Below are 16,771 nucleotides of genomic sequence, written 5' to 3' on the forward strand. Positions count from 1 at the left end.
TGATGCATGCTTCAAAAGGGATGTACATAAAGGAAGATAAACTGGATGCTACTAGTTAAGGGGAGGATAAAACAACAACCAAGAAGAGAGCTAGCCAGATTAATATTTCCAGTTTAAAGAATAAGAGAAGACACCTTCAAAAACTTTGAGGAGCTAACTCACCAGAAAGTAAATGAATTACCTCAAGCGCAACTCTTAGCAGAAGAAACATCAAAAGAAAGTTGCACATATATCCATATAATAGTATAACAAGCATAGAATCAATCATTTCCTCAATTAGCTAACCAATCTATAGCTACGTTGGCCTCTCGGTATGCATGGTGGATTTGCACTTCCTAGTCTCTAGTTAATAGTACTCTAGCCGTGGCAATGAGTGCATAATTCGAATCAATTTGCGCTTGAGTCTTTGTGACAAATTCAACAGCCAGAGTAGAATCAAACTCAAGAAGTAATTTCCTAATGCCCAGCTCCGAAGCCAATTCTAGGCCACAAACCATTGTCTAGAGTTCAGCTTTGACAAATGAACAGATCCCTGTTGAATCAAACTAAAGAAGTAATTTCCTAATGCCCAGCTCCGAAGCCAATTCTAGGCCACAAACCATTGTCTACAGTTCAGCTTTGACAAATGAACAGATCCCTGTGCTGATAGCAAAACCTCTTATCCGGTTACAATTACTATCCCGAATGAGACCTCTAGCTCCTGCTTGTCCTGAATTTACCTTTATTGCATCCAACATATGTTAGAAATGGAAGCGATGCTTAACAACCATCCAACACAAATAAAATAATTTCTCAAGAAACCATTGCTTACATTTTTAACAATAAATCATGTGAATTGTCAAAAAAACCCTCGCTTGCATTGCTAACATGTGCTGTGGATGGTTGTTAAGCAATGGTGGTTGTTGTAATAAGAAGAGATTCTAATGTATGATGGAGCAAGATGGTGTTTGAACAAGACATGGGATTATGTGGGCTGACAATGCCAAAAAATTAGAGATAAACATAATCCCAAATCATTAATTCAAATAACAAACTACCTAATATCACAATACCCCATAAAAAATCAATCATAACCCTAAATCAAAACCAAACTTTTAAATAAAAAAATTATATAATTTAACACAATCAAGGAAGAAACTATTGTAAATATTAGATACAATAAATAGAAACAAACTATAATTTCAGGTGTGTATACATATTGTTTTTAAATATATTTCTTTAACCCAAGACTATCTTTCAAGATCCAACAAGTTCTAACACATTCATGAAACCCGTATTACCTTGAATTTGACATAATAATCAAATCTAAGTATTTTGGATCCGATATATTCACTAGATTTATATTTTTTTAGATTTAATAAAATTGCTAAATCTAAAGTCTTGTATCATTCAATTCATATTAAGATTCATTATATAAATATTAAATAAATTTTTTTTTAAGATAGTTTTTATTATTTATAACAAAAATATACAGAAAAAAGTGTAAAGATAGAAAGGTGAGAGATAGAGTTGTGTGATAGAAACATACTAAGATAAGTGTCGTGGGAGAGAGGTGAGGGATAAAGCTATGTGATAGAGACTTACTAGGAATAATATTTTTTTAATTTATTTTTCTTGAAAAAAATAGAGTAATACTATGAAGTCTTGGCTGTGAAATTAGGCTTGACTTAAACTAATCATTAATTTAATTAAATTCATTTTATTTTTTATATTTTTGATTGAAATTTATTTTCCAGATTATAATAAGTTTTTATTAAATAATAATGCTTAAGATAAAAAATTGTTTTTGTTAAAAGAAACGAATATATAAATATAAAAACATATTTTGATTGAAGAAATATTATTTCTCCTTAGTCTAAATGATTAAAATATTTATAAATATTTATTTTAATTGCTTTAGTTTTTTTTTTAAAAACATGCTAATAATAAAAAATATATTTATTAAAAGATACATGAATATAACAAATAAAAACTTATTTAATAAAGTGTTTTTTTTTAAAACAGAATTTAAATTATTATCTTTGTTTTTATAAATATCTATTTTAATTTAATTGTGAAAATATATTTGTTTTTTTAAAAAGAGAGGAGACCACACGTTCCTTAGCCGTGAAAGCAAAGTGGGAGAGTAAATGCGCTTTGTTTTTTATTCATCAAAGAAAGAAAGAATCAAATAATAGAAGGGACTTTTACTTGTAACTGAAACCTTCGTTGTTTAACTTTTACTTGTTCTCCCAACAAAGAGGATTCAATTCTGCAGAACACAAAAAAAAGATGATGGGCTGGCGAAGAGTATTGAAATCTTTACAGGCACTGGCCGCCCACAGTCTTCTCTTTTCTTTCACTCTCTTCCTCGTCCTCAAGCTTGATCACGTCGCCTCCTACTCCTGGTGGTCAGTTTTTTTTTTTGGATGAATTCACCTATGGATTTTGAATTTTACTGAAATTGGTAGTAGTCTAGATTCAAGGAATCTCTCAAATTTGTGGGTTTTTTTCCGGGTAATTTTTTGTTTGCGAAACTTGAATTGCATACATGGTAGTTTAGTGGAAAATGATTTTACCCTTTCAAAATCTCAACCTCTCTTCTGCGAAGAAAGTCTTTTTTTTTGTTTTTTATTTTTTCTTAAAAAAGAAAGAACCTTCAGTTGTATTTTACGATTAGTGTTACAAACCAGGGCAAATTTCTGTTTTTTCAAAGTTTTACTGTCGTTTCGTTGCGTGTTTCAGGGGATAACAGAGAGACAAAGAATGAAAAGTAGAAACTCTATATTATACCCCCGACCATGTTATTGCTGATGTCGGTGCTTATTTCTAACTCAGATAGAAATGCTCCACCTGATGAGGCAATGGAATCTTTTTGGGTGTTATTTTAAGTTACAGTCTCGTGTTTATGAATATAGAACGTTCTTGTCTATTTCTTTTGGTAATTGATCAATTCTAATGGAATAGGGATGGTCGTGAAAACTTTAGATTGGGCTTTCAGGCTGTGATCTTAGGTTGGTCCGTGAGCTTTTTTGCAAAATAAGTTCTCTTGTGGGCACAAGAGATACTCTAATGCTTAAGTTAGTAAAATATAGGAGAAGTAAACAATGTACTTGAAAATAAGTGAAACTATAGGGAGTGTGTATCTATATGCCGTGTATTTCTGTCTTAAGTTTGTAAAATATGGGGTGGTTGATGGAGGTTCTAGGAATGAAAGGTTGCTTGTTGTTATAGGAGATTGTATGGCCAATCCTTTAATGGTTGTGTTTGGAGTCCAAGACTGACGACTTTTTTTCTATTCTTACCTTTGACTAGGTATTTATACATCTAGTCCTTGAACTTACTTCATGGAGAAGAAAATTATTTTCATGGAAAATTAGGTCATTGTGTGCTTGCCATTGATGGAGATGTTGGTGGCATGTTGTTGGTTGTTGTGCCATACATTATTGGTGGAGATGTTGGTGATGAGTTGTGTCATTGTCGTAGAAGAGTGCCTGCTCTACATAGAAAAATTGTGTATAGAAAAAAATTGTATGCATGGAAAGTTCGTGTGTGTGACTCCTGGGGAACTTGAAAAAATACATAGAGGCATGTGTTGGGACAATATTTGGACAACTCGGGACTTGAAATACCTAGATTCTAGTCGTTCAGGGTCAAACAACTATGATTTCTAGCTGTTTGGGTTGAGAGGCCAGCTGTTTGGGCCATGCCCAAGCAACTGGAATGTTGGCGCATGGCATGCACGCACAACCTATTTTTTTCTTATAAAATTTTTGCGCTCCATCAGGGATGAAAGTCAAAGTTGGTATTAGTCAAAGTAAAGAAGTTTGAATATTTGAGTGTTTGGATTTTGTGCTTTTAGCTGGTTAATTTTTAGAGAATTTTGTCAGAGAAGATGTGCACCATTAGGTAAAGTAACATAACAGAATGAGGTGGGTTGGGGAATGCAAGATTTTCTTTTCCTAGCTTAATGAAGTGATTTTATTTTAAATATATATGGTTCTTCAGTATCTAAATTTGTTCCTACTATCTTCTGATTTAGATGCTAATTATTTAATGTTTTGCATGTTAAAGTTTACAATATGGATAATTTTATTTTCAGGTTAATATTCTTCCCACTCTGGACATTCCATGGAGTTGTTGCTCGAGGAAGATTTGCATTACCTGCCCCATCAGTTCCACATAATCGTCATGTAATATTTCCTTGTTTTATTTTGGGTTCATGAATTTTTAAATCTATCATTATTTGTGAATATGAAGTGTTGAGCTTTTGTTTCATGAACAGTGGGCGCCGTGCCATGCGGTTGTGGCAACACCATTGCTTATTGCATTTGAACTGCTTCTTTGTATATATCTCGAAAGCGTTTATGGTATATATACCAAACGCCCTCTGGTATTTTTATGCTGTTGAGAATTGACACGTGATAATAACCTTTTCAAGTCTCTTAGTTTTTCTATTTGTCATTATATAATCATGTATGTCCTTATGCCTTCAAACTTTCTTAATGCTTTATCCTCTTTTGCAGTTTATCATATTCCAGCTGTAAACTTGAAGATTGTCTTTATTCCATTGTTGGCATTTGAAATAATTATTTTAATTGACAATTTCAGGTATTTTCTTTGGATTATTAATTCATCTCAGTAATTTAAATTACAAATAAGCAGCTAATATCCTACACTGCTTTTGCATGGTGCAATTGGCACTGAGAACTTTTTGTAACTGGCCATGCTTTTTCTTTTTTAACAAGTTAGCTCTAAGTCATTTCCAAGCTTAAAAAGTATGCATTACTGTAGTGGTCAAATTTTAACTTTTCCTTCATTTTTGATGGACAAATAGAATGTCAAATTATTGCTACAAGGGCTTAAATTAGCACAATATGCTCTATGCTTGCCTTGATTGTTCTTTTACCCTTAAATACTTCTTCCTCCATAGAATTCAACCTTTTCAGACCAAGAAAAGATAATTATACCAATTGTACTAATAAAAGATCATGTCCAGAATTTCCAACTAATTGTAAGTTGTGTTCACAATTATGCTTGTCATCATATTGTCTCTGTTGGTAACTAGTGTAGCATCATTGCCATGTTTGTAGATGTACTGTTTTTCCAGTTTACATTCAACACATCAATTAGCCTCCCTTCCTCCACCCATATCCAAGTCTTCTTTCTAATTGGTAATTACTATTGTGCGCCCCATTTCATTTATTGTGTAATACTGTTAATGGAGTTTTATTTCTTCTACAGAATGTGTAAGGCTCTAATGCCAGGGGAAGAAGAAAGCATCAGTGATGAAGCGATATGGGAAACATTGCCTGTAAGTTTGTCATAGTACTAACTTGGAGAGCTGTTCAAAGCATGCCATAGTTTATTATTTTGTCTGTAGCTTGGAACTTATTTAGCAACATTTACTGAATATATTTATCCCTTTCTTTCCCAAAAACAAACATAATTACTTTCTTGACTGAGAGTAGGTATTGGAAATATTAACAAACACATTGATTTGGAACTGTTTAAACTTCAAGGACTTAACTTATTTGTTGAAAGTAAATAAGTTTTTGCTAAGTTATGGTTTTTTGGAAAAAAGAGAGATGTCTTTGTGTTCTGTGGTTTGCATAATTCCAAAATGTTTATCTTACCATAGACACTATTTTCATGCAGAAATGCTGCATGCAATGTTTGCAAGTTTATAGCATTTTTTATATACCTATGATCAGGTGCCACTGTCACAAATTTGACATTTTCATTTTGGTTTGCAACTCCCATGATGGTTTAGGTTGTATATGAATCTGTTGAAGGATTAATGAACTTCCATGCTATTTTTGTAGCACTTCTGGGTTGCAATTTCCATGGTTTTCTTTGTGGCTGCTACAGTCTTTACCCTCCTAAAGCTGTGCGGTAATCTTTCTTAACTTTGTATTATTTTTAAATATAATTACATTGGTGCATTCAAATTAGTTAGGGTTGTTGTTTTTTCCTATTACCTTGTTTTGATTCCAGAATTGGTACTATAACATTTATTTCATCTTTTCAGATAGTCATGTTTACCACCCAAATTTCTATTAATTTGATTTTTTATCTTACATGTATACATCGTAGTAGTCAGCATCATGTTGTTATTATTATTAGTATCATCATCGTTGTTGTCGTTATTGCTACTATTTTACTTTTGTGGAATGGAAATGGAGTAATTGGACATCAAAAAGCCTCTTTTTGGTTCCACAAGTAATGGTGATTAATTATTTAAAAGCTGTTTCTTGAGAAAACACAATCTAACTTCCTCTGGAATGGGCTAAAGACAACTTCGTGAGTTGGAGTTGGCATATTGGAGCTATGTGTGTCACTAGGGTCATTTCAGGCTTTGTAGAGGAATTGAATGTTTGGCAAGTGCAGGTTTTTGATAAAGAAATATGGAGCTGTGGAATTGTACTAGCTAAATTTTCAGTTTCTAGAGGTATATTCTTAAAATGCTATTGATAACCACATAAATGATCCATTAGAAAGGATCCTATTTACATGGTCTGAAAGTCATGTGTATCTGCAGTGAAGGTTTTTTTCTCAGCAAATGATCATTTATCTGGTGAAAATGTCATTGGATCATATTTCATGATAAATTAGCATCCCAAATTGAGTGGTGTGACAGGGTTGAAGGTTCTTTTCAATGAAAAACTTCTAGGTCCTTGCAGAATGCTGAGTGTATAGTGAAACAGTAGTTCTTTGAAACATATCTTAAAAACCAACATTTTTCACAGTTCATGTAGTTCATGCTTTTACATGTCATTAAAATTGTGTCTGAGTGCACTCCTCGCTTCATTGGATACCAACTCTTCCTCAGTGACATTCCTTATTTGGTTCCTATACTTGTTACATTGGGGGATCACTTTCCATATAAATTAGCACCCCAAATTAAGTGGCTTGATAGGGTTGAATGTTCATCTCAATGATTTGAATTTTGTGTTTGTAATGCTAAATGTATAGACAAGCTGTTGTTCTTCAAAACATAGCTTAAAAATACAAATTTTGTGCAGCTCATGGGATGCATATTTTTACATGTCATTAACATTTTTGTGCGCGCGCTGCTGTGCATAAGATATGGCATTCCTCCCTTCATTGGATGTTAGCTCTTCCTCACTGACATCCCTTACTTGGTTCCTGTTTTTGTTATATTGGAGATCATAATTCAGATATCCCTTCCCATCATATGATGGTGGTCAACTGCTTGGCGGCAGAATACTTTCATGTACTATATATCAGACTACACTTTAGAGAAAAAATTACTTTGTTTTTTCAATTTTCTAATTGATACTTTGAAGGCTGTGTAGGTTTATTCTTGGAGTAATGCTGTGATGTCTTTGCTTTGTCTAATATAAAGTCACTTTGGGGGCCTGGTTCCTAACCTGAATAGTGGAAATTGATTTATGTACTTTCTTTGCCATTGATCACACTGTAACAGCTAAACTTGTCCTTTTCTGTAATGAGGGCAATCCTATCTATACCGAATCCTTGCATGTGATGGTTCCTACCAATATAATGACTGCTTTCTGTTTCTTTCTTAAAACATTTCAGGTGATGTGGGTGCACTTGGCTGGTGGGACTTGTTCATAAACTTTAGGTTAGGTTGTATTGATCCTTTCTTTCCAATTGCTGTTTCTCTGTACTGCTTCAGAGTTCAGACATAATAAAGCAGGAGACATGCTTTTAGTGCCACAGCAAAGTGATAAATAACAACATTTTTTTCTGCAGCATTGCAGAGTTCTTTGCCTTTCTCGTTTGTACGAAATGGTCTAATCCAGCGATCCACAGAAATTCTCGGACAAGAGAAGTTAGTTCATCTTCAACGACCATTAGATATCTTGATTGGAATGGTGGCTTAATGGTTTCTCCCGAGGAGAATCAACACCAGGACAGAATGTGCGGTCTGCAAGAAATTGGTGGCCATATTATGAAAATTCCTTTAATTGGTTTCCAAGTTCTACTTTTTATGCATTTAGAGGTACTTGTGTAATTGACTTGTGATCATGGCTGCTGGATGGGATTCTTTTATTAGCAGATAATGGCTTTTTTTATTTCAGGGAAGACCTACTGGTGCTAGAAATTTACCATTTTTGGTTCTTTTCTCTCCACTTTTCCTACTTCAAGGAGCTGGTGTATTGTTTGCTGCTTCTAAGTTGGCAGAAAAGCTTATTCTTTTATTGCGGAGCGAAGCTGGCACAGGAAGATATTTTAGATTTTCCTCAAGAGCTCATGACTGCTTGGGGTTCTTGCATCATGGTTCCAGGTAATCACTACCTTTCCATCAGAAAATTAACCTGTTCAGGCAAGGTTATCACTCCACTGAACCATTGTGAGTATTTGATGTGGTATGGTTACTAACAGAAGAAACTGTTCTGCACATTCCAATTTGTTAATACAGGCTGCTGGGCTGGTGGTCAATTGATGAGGGAAGTCGAGAGGAACAGGCTCGATTGTACCATGGGGGAGATGCTGGGTTAGTATATCATTTTTTTCCATACATTTAATAATGGCCCATAAATTGCAAAAGTATTTTTTTCTTTTTTGAGCATGTGTCATGTTGGATGACATCCTTTGGTGAGGTCAAGCGAAGAAGGACAAGGACAAGGATATAACAATAGAATTGAGATATTTGAAACTGGATTTTGCACATTTAAACCTAGGAATCTGTAAGCTTAAATTTGAATGGACTGCAATATGAAATTGAGGAGCTGATAGATTATATATATATACACCCTTGGAAGTTGCCAAGTGTGGAAAAGTAGGGATGGGAATTTCATCGGGGGTGTTGTGATTAGTTTATATTATTATGTCAAGGTTAGTTCCCAACCTACACCACAATATGTGTGTGGTATTGTGGTGTAGGTTGGGAACTAACCTAATCTTCAGCCTCTTTTCCTCATTTGCCTCTCCCCTTTGTCACATCTTTCTTCTCCTTCTCATATCTTTTTCTAATTCTTAAATAAATCTTTACAAAACGACATTGTATCAGAGCATAACAGTCTAGATTTAGTGAGTTCAATCTCAAAACTCTTCTAACAGCCTCAACAGTTCCCTCGCTGACTTCAGCTATATCAGCATGACATCATCACACTTCTCAGGTTGTCGCCTTAGAAATGCCTCGGCTTCATGATCAAAAGCCCCAATGTTCAACTGTCAATCATTGTTCCCTTAGCTGCCAATTTGTCAAGTTAGGTGACAAACTTGGAAAAGTGATGATTCTTGAATCTTGAGAATTATAGGGCTGTTTGTTGTAGTAATTAAGCATGATTGCATGTGATTGAGTTAGTAAGGTGCTATGTAGTTATTGGCTGGTTGGGCTCTTGTGGTGTTTAGTTATTTGGGGGTCAAAATGGTTTGGATGCCTCTCGATGGAGGATCTCTTCTCTTTAAATAGTGAAGTATCAACATAATTACATTCTACAATCACTCCTGGACCATAATTACAATTGTCTATCAATCAATTTCCCTAAATTAAGTAATTATATATCAATCAATCTCCCTAGATTAAGCTCTCTAAATCAAGTAATTGCATATAAATCAATCAAGATATTATAACTAACATCCACCTCAAATTGATGTTGGTGGATTACGAAGCATCAATTTGTAAATCATGAATTAATGTCAATGACGAGATAGAGCCTTGGTAAACACATCAGTTGTCTGGAACTCAGTGGAAAAATAAAGGAGAGTAATCACATGTCGGTCAAGTGCTTCATGAATAGAATGATAATCTACTTCAATGTGCTTGGTGCGCTTATGAAAGATTGCATTAGCAGCAATTTGGATGGCACTGGTGTTATCAGCATGAAGAGAAGGAATAAGTTAAGGAATACCTAGTTCACTTAACAGACTCCGAAGCCAAACAATCTCAGAGCATGCAAATGACATAGCATGATATTCAGACTCGATTAAGGATTTAGAAATTCCATGCATAGCTTGTTTCCAACATGCTTAAGTAGAAGTCCAAGAGTAAAACTTAAGTACAATATTAGTATTAAAAGTATCTTGAAGAGTTGTATGAGAGAACCAATACCTATCTGGAGGATGTGAAATCCGAATGACCGAAGAGGTTTAGTCGAGACAAGATCAAGTGTCGGAGCTAGGTCATGCAATGGAACTGATGGACGACGTCTCTAATACACAATTCTTGACTTAAAACATTCAATATAACTCGACATATCATCAAAATTAGGACGCAAAACTGAAGGGGAATCATGAGAAGTAAAAGACAAAGAAATATTGATTTTCAAAGAGACCACATTTTGAGAAATACAAAGTTTGTTAGCATCCAAATCATAACACACAAACCCCTTATAGACATTACTATATCCTAGAAAAGCACACTGAACAAATTGAGTAGCAAGCTTGTGTCGTTCAGTTGGTGGCAAGTGAATAAAACAAACGTGACCAAATATATCAAGAGAGTTATACTCTGGAGCAACACCAAATAAACGGGAATTCAAAGAATCAAATTTGAGAACTTGAAAGGGTAGCGATTAATCAAATAAACAATTGTAGATAATGCTTCTACCAAAAATCTAGATGGTACATAAGACTCAATTAACAAGGTACGAACAACATCTAAAAGGTGACAATTCTTATGCCCTGCAACCTATTTTGTTGAGGAGTATATGGATAAGAATGTTGGGAGAGAATACCCTTCATTCGTAGATAAGATTAAAAGTCATTGGACATATTTTTCCTCCATAATTAGATCTTAGAGTCTTAATACAAGTAGAAAATTGATTTTCAACAAAGGCAACAAAATTTTGAAAAACTAAAAACACAGTAGCTTTAGAATAGAGAAAAATATAAGAATGGAGGAAATATACCTAAACAAAAAGACTATAATCATCAATAAACATCACAAAATATTTATACTGAGCATGTGAAATAACGAGACTAATGCGTATACATTGGTATGAATGATTGCAAAACTAGTAGAAGCCTCATTGCTATAGAAGCAAATTATCACATTAAAGGGGGTGAAGGCAAGGTGGTGGAGAAAGTGAGATATTAAAGGTTGGTTAGTTGATTGATTTATCCTTCACGCTTGTCCTGATATAGTTTATTTAGTTATTGTAGTTGTCAGTTTATGCTTGATCCCTATACATCTCACCTAGATGTTGTTTATCACATCTTATGTACCTAAAATCAGGTCCTGGGAATGGATTGTTATTCTCCAGTGATACGTTTAAAGGCAGATGCCTTTTTTGATGCTAATTAAGTTGGATTACCAAATGATAGAAGATCTACATCAGGATATTATACTTTCATTTGTGGTAATCTAGTCTCATGAAGTGTGAAATTTTATGGTTTAAAAACCTGATCTATGAGTTGGGAATAACAAATGATGATCTTATATCACTGTGATGATCTCACAATTTTGTTCAACATGACCGGATGAAGAACATCGAGATTGATAGGTGCTTTATTAAAGAGAAGTTAAATGATATGACTATTTGTATTCCCTTTGTAATGTCTAAAAATCAATTAGCCAATATGTTTACCTATGGACTTCTTGTTTCACTCTTTTACTTTACTTGGTAGATGGGCATGAAATATAATTATGCTCCACTAAATTGTTATATTATAATGTCAAGGATAGTTATGTAATCTCGTGCTCTTTCTTTTATATATATATATATATTTTTTTTTTTGCCGTGTAGGTTGGGCATTAACCTAAATTGCCTCCTTTCCTTTTCATCTCTCATTTCCCTTTCCTTGTTTTGCTTTCTCACATCCTTCTTCTCCTTCTCCTTCTTGTATCTTTCTCTAACTTTTAAACAAATACAAAACAGCAGGGGTGCCCAACTTAGTACTTTTATTATATTTTAGATTTTTTGTTCATACATAAATAATTTTTTATTTGTGAATTTGCATTTTGAACTTAACTTTTTTTTCTTAAGGATTTTATGTTATAGTGAAGATTTATTAATTTTCATGCTTTAAATTTTTAGGATGTGATTTCCAAAATTATTTCTTTTTATTTATTTTCTTAAGAACTTGGGTTGGATCGGATACCCAACAGGTGGACAAAGCTCTCCACCTGACCTAACCTGATCACATCAAATGTGGAACGAATAATGGTTTTAGGTATTCTGGGTAAGGTTCAGCCCGTGCAGGTACACTAAAAACCCGCTCCGCTCCAATCCAACCCTTCTCCATCTCTTAATAGAAGCAAAGAACTCTGAACCTGGATTCAGTAGTATATAAGCAATACAATTTTTCTGGAAGCATTCCTACAATTTCAATTATCCATGTTGACACCAGATATTCTTTAATGTCATTTGATCAAGCATCCTCAATTTTGCATTTTGAGTTTTCTCCATTAAGTATACAAATTTGTGCTCTTTACTAATATTTGTAAATTTGTTTCATTGATCTGCAGTTATAATACTTTCTGTGGTTATCCTCCTGAGATAGTGAAGAAAATGCCTAAAAAGGATCTCGCTGAGGAGGTGATTTAGTTTTCATTTTTGTTCGTTGAATGTTATTTGTTGCAATGGCAAAATTTCACATATACATATAAGCATACTCTCTCTCTTCCTCAAGGCATTTGTTTAATCTTTGATTCAACCATGGATTTTTATTGGCCAATGCAAACATTGATGATGACCCTCTATTGTCCACTTTTGCATTAGTATACGATTCTCTTATATTTCAGGTGTGGAGGCTGCAGGCAGCTCTTGGTGAGCAGACAGAAATCACAAAATACAGCCAGCAGGAGTTTGAAAGACTTACAAATGTAATATTCTCATCTTTTGCTGATGGTCTCATAATCAAGGGACATGGTTTGAATGTGTGAATATTATAATGTCTGTTATTTGGAAACCATCTATTTTTTTTAAAAATAAGGATAGCACCCTTGTTCCATGAATTTGAACATTCTTAATTGAATTACTCATTTCTGACTTGTGGATAAGTTTGATTCACTTTTTACCCAAGGGTTGAAAATTAAATTTTTTAACTTTTCGTGCCAGTGTTCTAGGTTTATTGATGAAGTAAAATAATTTTCAGAATGGTTAACTTTCAATCTAAAGTAATTCTGAACTTTTCATAATATCCATGTGAAAATCTGTTAGTCCCCAATTGGAAGATGGAAAGGAGCCTGGAAGAAACATTCGGCCCTGTTTGCTTGTGGAAAAGTTACTCTACAAAACAGAAAACTAAAGAAAACATGTTTACAAATTGAAAATTAAATGTTTTTTTTCTTGAAAACGTGCATTTTCTATTTTTCTAGTTCTGTGGAAAACTGAAAAACTCAAAAGGTTGTTTTCCCAATTATTCACTATAAAATTAAGAGCTTCCTTCGGTTTATCTAATTTCTTATGTTCATTTCTTCTATTGTTTTGAATGTAAGCCAAATAATGCTCTTGTTTTCTATTTTAGAAAATTTGTATTTAATAAACATGTTTAACTGAACTTTGATTATCTCAAAGAAAGATATTTTAATCAAGAACCTGAAACTCAGTCTCCAATTTGTCAATTGCAACTTAAAATATGCATGTTGAATTACAATAACTGTAATAATACTGTCACAACATTACACATACTTGAAAAAAGTGCTAAAGGTCCAATTAGTTAATAAACTGAAATACATCATAATACACTAATATCTTGGAATTTAGATCTACAATGCAATTTTCTTAAGCATAGATTTTCAAAGGAGATCAGTGTATCACAGTATCACACTATAATTATTTGAAATAAGTCATAGAAAAGCTTAATGTATAGCAAAAGATCCTGCTGTGTCTGTTCTGTTGTCTATAAATGATGGGAGTTTGCTTGAGATATTCTGTTGCTTGAGTTTGCATTATTCTGTTGTCAGCATGAGATATCTAAATACTATTTTGATGTACTGGTCAGGAAAAAGTTTTATGTAGGGTGTGCTTTGAGGGAGAGATCAGTGTGGTTCTGCTCCCCTGTAGACATCGTATCCTTTGCAGGTATGGTCGTAACTTGGTATCTGCTAAAATGTACAGCTCATTGTTCTTGTCCCTTCCCTTTTGGTCATGCTCATTGATTCTTAAATTTATTGCAGCACCTGCTGTGAGAAGTGTAAAAAATGTCCAATTTGTCGTGTCTCTGTCGAGGAGTGCTTATCTGTGTACGACGTTTAGCTTCTAACTCAGCGGTTTTGTAATATGAATGATCAATTCGAGTCCCACAGATAAGGTATAACAGTTTTAACAGTGAAGTTCTTTTTGCAGCTGATCATAACTTTTACTTCTGCATGCGCTGCTTGTTCAAATTAACATGATCATGCATTAGGGACATACAAGGGACACGGTTGCTTTACTTGTATTTGTACCTTTATTTTTCTTCAAAGAAAACAAATGTAAGTAGTTTTTAGTTTTTTATTGGTAGAAGATGCTGATATGTTTTTTCCATGCCACATATACCCTCTAGACATTTAAGAGCTGTATGTCTGTGTATAGAAGTGAGTGTTGAGTTGGCTGGGACCTATTTTCTCTTGGCATTGGAGGCTTGAAATACACCTTTACGTTCTAATGTAGATACATATACCCTCTTGGGAAACGTTTGTATATTACCTTGCAAGTGATAGTTTGAGGATCCCCATCGTAGTTTCAACATAACTCTTTATAGTGATACTAATTTTGACTTGTGAGATATAAGTTAAAGAACGACTTCAGGGATGTCAGAAAATGAGATCATAACACCTATACGAGTTTATTCTACAAAACAGCCAAAGATGTGCCATCAGGCATTCCTGTAATATCAGAGGTTTAGTCTTTGTTTTACTCTTAACGTAGATTTTGGAAGTTGATTTTGAAGCATTTAGCACGAGTTTATTGTGTTTGATTAATCTGTACTATCAGCTGCTGCTTGGAACCTATACTATTTGCATTTACCAATTTGTTACCCAAGTGCCATTACTATTTAGCAGCAAGTCCAGAGGTTGCCTATCACATTATTTGCAGACGACAGGGACATGTCTTTCTTGGTAAACAATCTGAAGCATGCCAATTTGAAGGATTCACAACTTTTAGAAATCCAGGTAATTCAAGAAATATGCAGTATTATTGCTAATGCGGCATCCTCGTTACGCAATTAAAATTCTGCAATAAGTAGTTATTGTTGCTAGAGTTGACAGCATCTTCCTATCCTAGCAGCTAGGAAGAATTTTCAATAGATTTGCCGTTACAAACATGAAATCACGAGAGTGAATGGAAAATCTTCTCCCACATATCATGCTGTGACAAATAAAGCTTCTGTTTAGGATTTGGCATTATGATGCCATTCTTGGTAGCTGGCTTGTTAACCAGTTTCGGATTGCCCGTTAGCTGAATTGCAAAATCATTGAAGCAGTCATCAACGGTTCAAAATGGTGTGTCTGGATAGAGTATGCACACTTTAACACCGGTTGGCTGATCTATACCGTAGTTTATTTGGCAGCTCTTTATGAAAATGTCTTGAGTAATTGCAGCAACTATGCTCTGTGGGATCCTCATCTCTGCTTTCATGAAAACTTGGTGTAAGAATGCTTGCCCAATATACTTCCTGTGCTCGCTCTAATCAGGGGCAACAAAAATAGATGGACATTTGACTCTGGTTTTACTCTTAAAAAACGAAAGCCCCAAGTTCACTCGCTTTGTTAGTTCAATTCAACACTGATTGGAGAATTACAAAAAAAAAAAAAAAAAAAAAAAAAACTAATAATTAAAACCAATCTTTGGCAGCAGCAAGTAGATCGTCTTCTGTGATGGTGACTCTAGGAAGCTTGTATCCAAGTTTCTCCTCCCATAAGGAGGCAGGTTCATTAATGCTCAGCAGATTGCTCGGAGGGCTTCTTAAATAATCGTGACTTGTTCGGAGCTGTCAATACAAGCCCAAACCATTTCGGCCATGGTAACTTCTGCGCTATGCTTTTTAACAGACTACTTCCCCTTGAGAGTTTAGACACTACCTTAACAGTACCAGCTGCCTTAATAACATTAACAAGCGTGACTTGTTCTGCTATGCCTTTTATCACCAGCAGCTGATATCGCACTCAATCTTGTCTTCTCTAGTCACCTCTCCTGATAGAACCTAAAGCTCACAATCAAGAATTATAGAACTCTAGAATTATAGTCATTGAAAACTTTTTTTTGTTGTGAATCTTGAGGGCAAAACCCTAAAACCAACAATCAAGAATTATAATATTTATTCAAAAAAAATAAAATCAGATTATAAAGGCCCGTTGATTACTTAAATCAAGAACAAAAAATATATGGTTAAAATGCTACAAAGATGATCTTTTTGATAAATCTTGAAAGTTCAATGAAAAACTAAAAGTAAAATTGCCCATAATTTTTATTTAAAAACTAATTTGTCTTCGCATATTTATATGTTTGACTTGAATAAAAATAAATTGTAATTAACTATGAGCTAAAAATTAATCTCAAACAACCAACTAACTTAAAAGTATAGGTAAAACAAAATACAAAGCCTAAGACTTGTATAAATAAAATCCCAACCCGTATTCTAGGCCTTATTAGAAGGTCTTCCCAATCTTTGATTTATATGAAATTATAACTCTATAGAAAACAAGGTTTTTGAAATTTTCTATGAAAACAAGGTTTTTGAAATTTTCTATAAAAATTTAAGCTTGATACAACAATCAAATTGTAAGTTATGACCATTAACATTAATCTGTGTGGTCAAGCTCTAGCACATGTTAAGCAATCTCATCTCTTGCTTGGATCAAATTGATTAAGACTTGATCATCATTTGAACTCATATTCATGCTTTACGCTAATTTAGAATGAATTCCCGA

At 34.0% G+C, this 16,771-nt stretch overlaps 1 protein-coding gene across 2 annotated transcripts; it reads left to right on the forward strand.

Moving 5' to 3' along the window:
* Positions 1 to 2,112: 2,112 nt before the first annotated feature.
* On the forward strand, positions 2,113 to 15,604 carry LOC7487091 (uncharacterized). 2 transcript variants are annotated; one of them, XR_002977166.2, is made up of 16 exons: positions 2,113 to 2,390; positions 4,082 to 4,172; positions 4,265 to 4,349; positions 4,506 to 4,590; positions 5,224 to 5,293; positions 5,805 to 5,874; positions 7,543 to 7,588; positions 7,720 to 7,969; positions 8,049 to 8,254; positions 8,390 to 8,464; positions 12,383 to 12,452; positions 12,659 to 12,739; positions 13,861 to 13,940; positions 14,036 to 14,169; positions 14,903 to 15,013; positions 15,129 to 15,604. XR_002977166.2 is itself a non-coding variant. In XM_002317896.4 (14 exons), exons 1-14 carry the CDS (start codon positions 2,272 to 2,274, stop codon positions 14,112 to 14,114), a joined length of 1,407 nt encoding a protein of 468 aa, XP_002317932.4. In that variant the 5' UTR covers positions 2,114 to 2,271; the 3' UTR covers positions 14,115 to 14,574. The 2 variants fall into 2 exon arrangements, 1 of the variants encoding a protein (XP_002317932.4); XM_002317896.4 differs by lacking the exons at positions 14,903 to 15,013; positions 15,129 to 15,604 and having other exon boundaries at positions 2,114 to 2,390; positions 14,036 to 14,574.
* The last annotated feature ends 1,167 nt before the right edge of the window (positions 15,605 to 16,771 follow it).

The sequence above is a fragment of the Populus trichocarpa genome, chromosome 12 (genome assembly GCF_000002775.5).
Source record: "Populus trichocarpa isolate Nisqually-1 chromosome 12, P.trichocarpa_v4.1, whole genome shotgun sequence".
NCBI lineage: Eukaryota > Viridiplantae > Streptophyta > Magnoliopsida > Malpighiales > Salicaceae > Populus > Populus trichocarpa.

Excerpts from the sequence above, each read along its gene's own strand:
- LOC7487091 (XM_002317896.4), top strand. The coding sequence starts at position 2,272 with ATGATGGGCTGGCGAAGAGTATTGAAATCTTTACAGGCACTGGCCGCC. Across the intron at positions 4,173-4,264 it reads CAGTTCCACATAATCGTCAT|TGGGCGCCGTGCCATGCGGT; the intron begins GTAATATTTCCT and ends TTTCATGAACAG. Across the intron at positions 8,465-12,382 it reads TACCATGGGGGAGATGCTGG|TTATAATACTTTCTGTGGTT; the intron begins GTTAGTATATCA and ends ATTGATCTGCAG.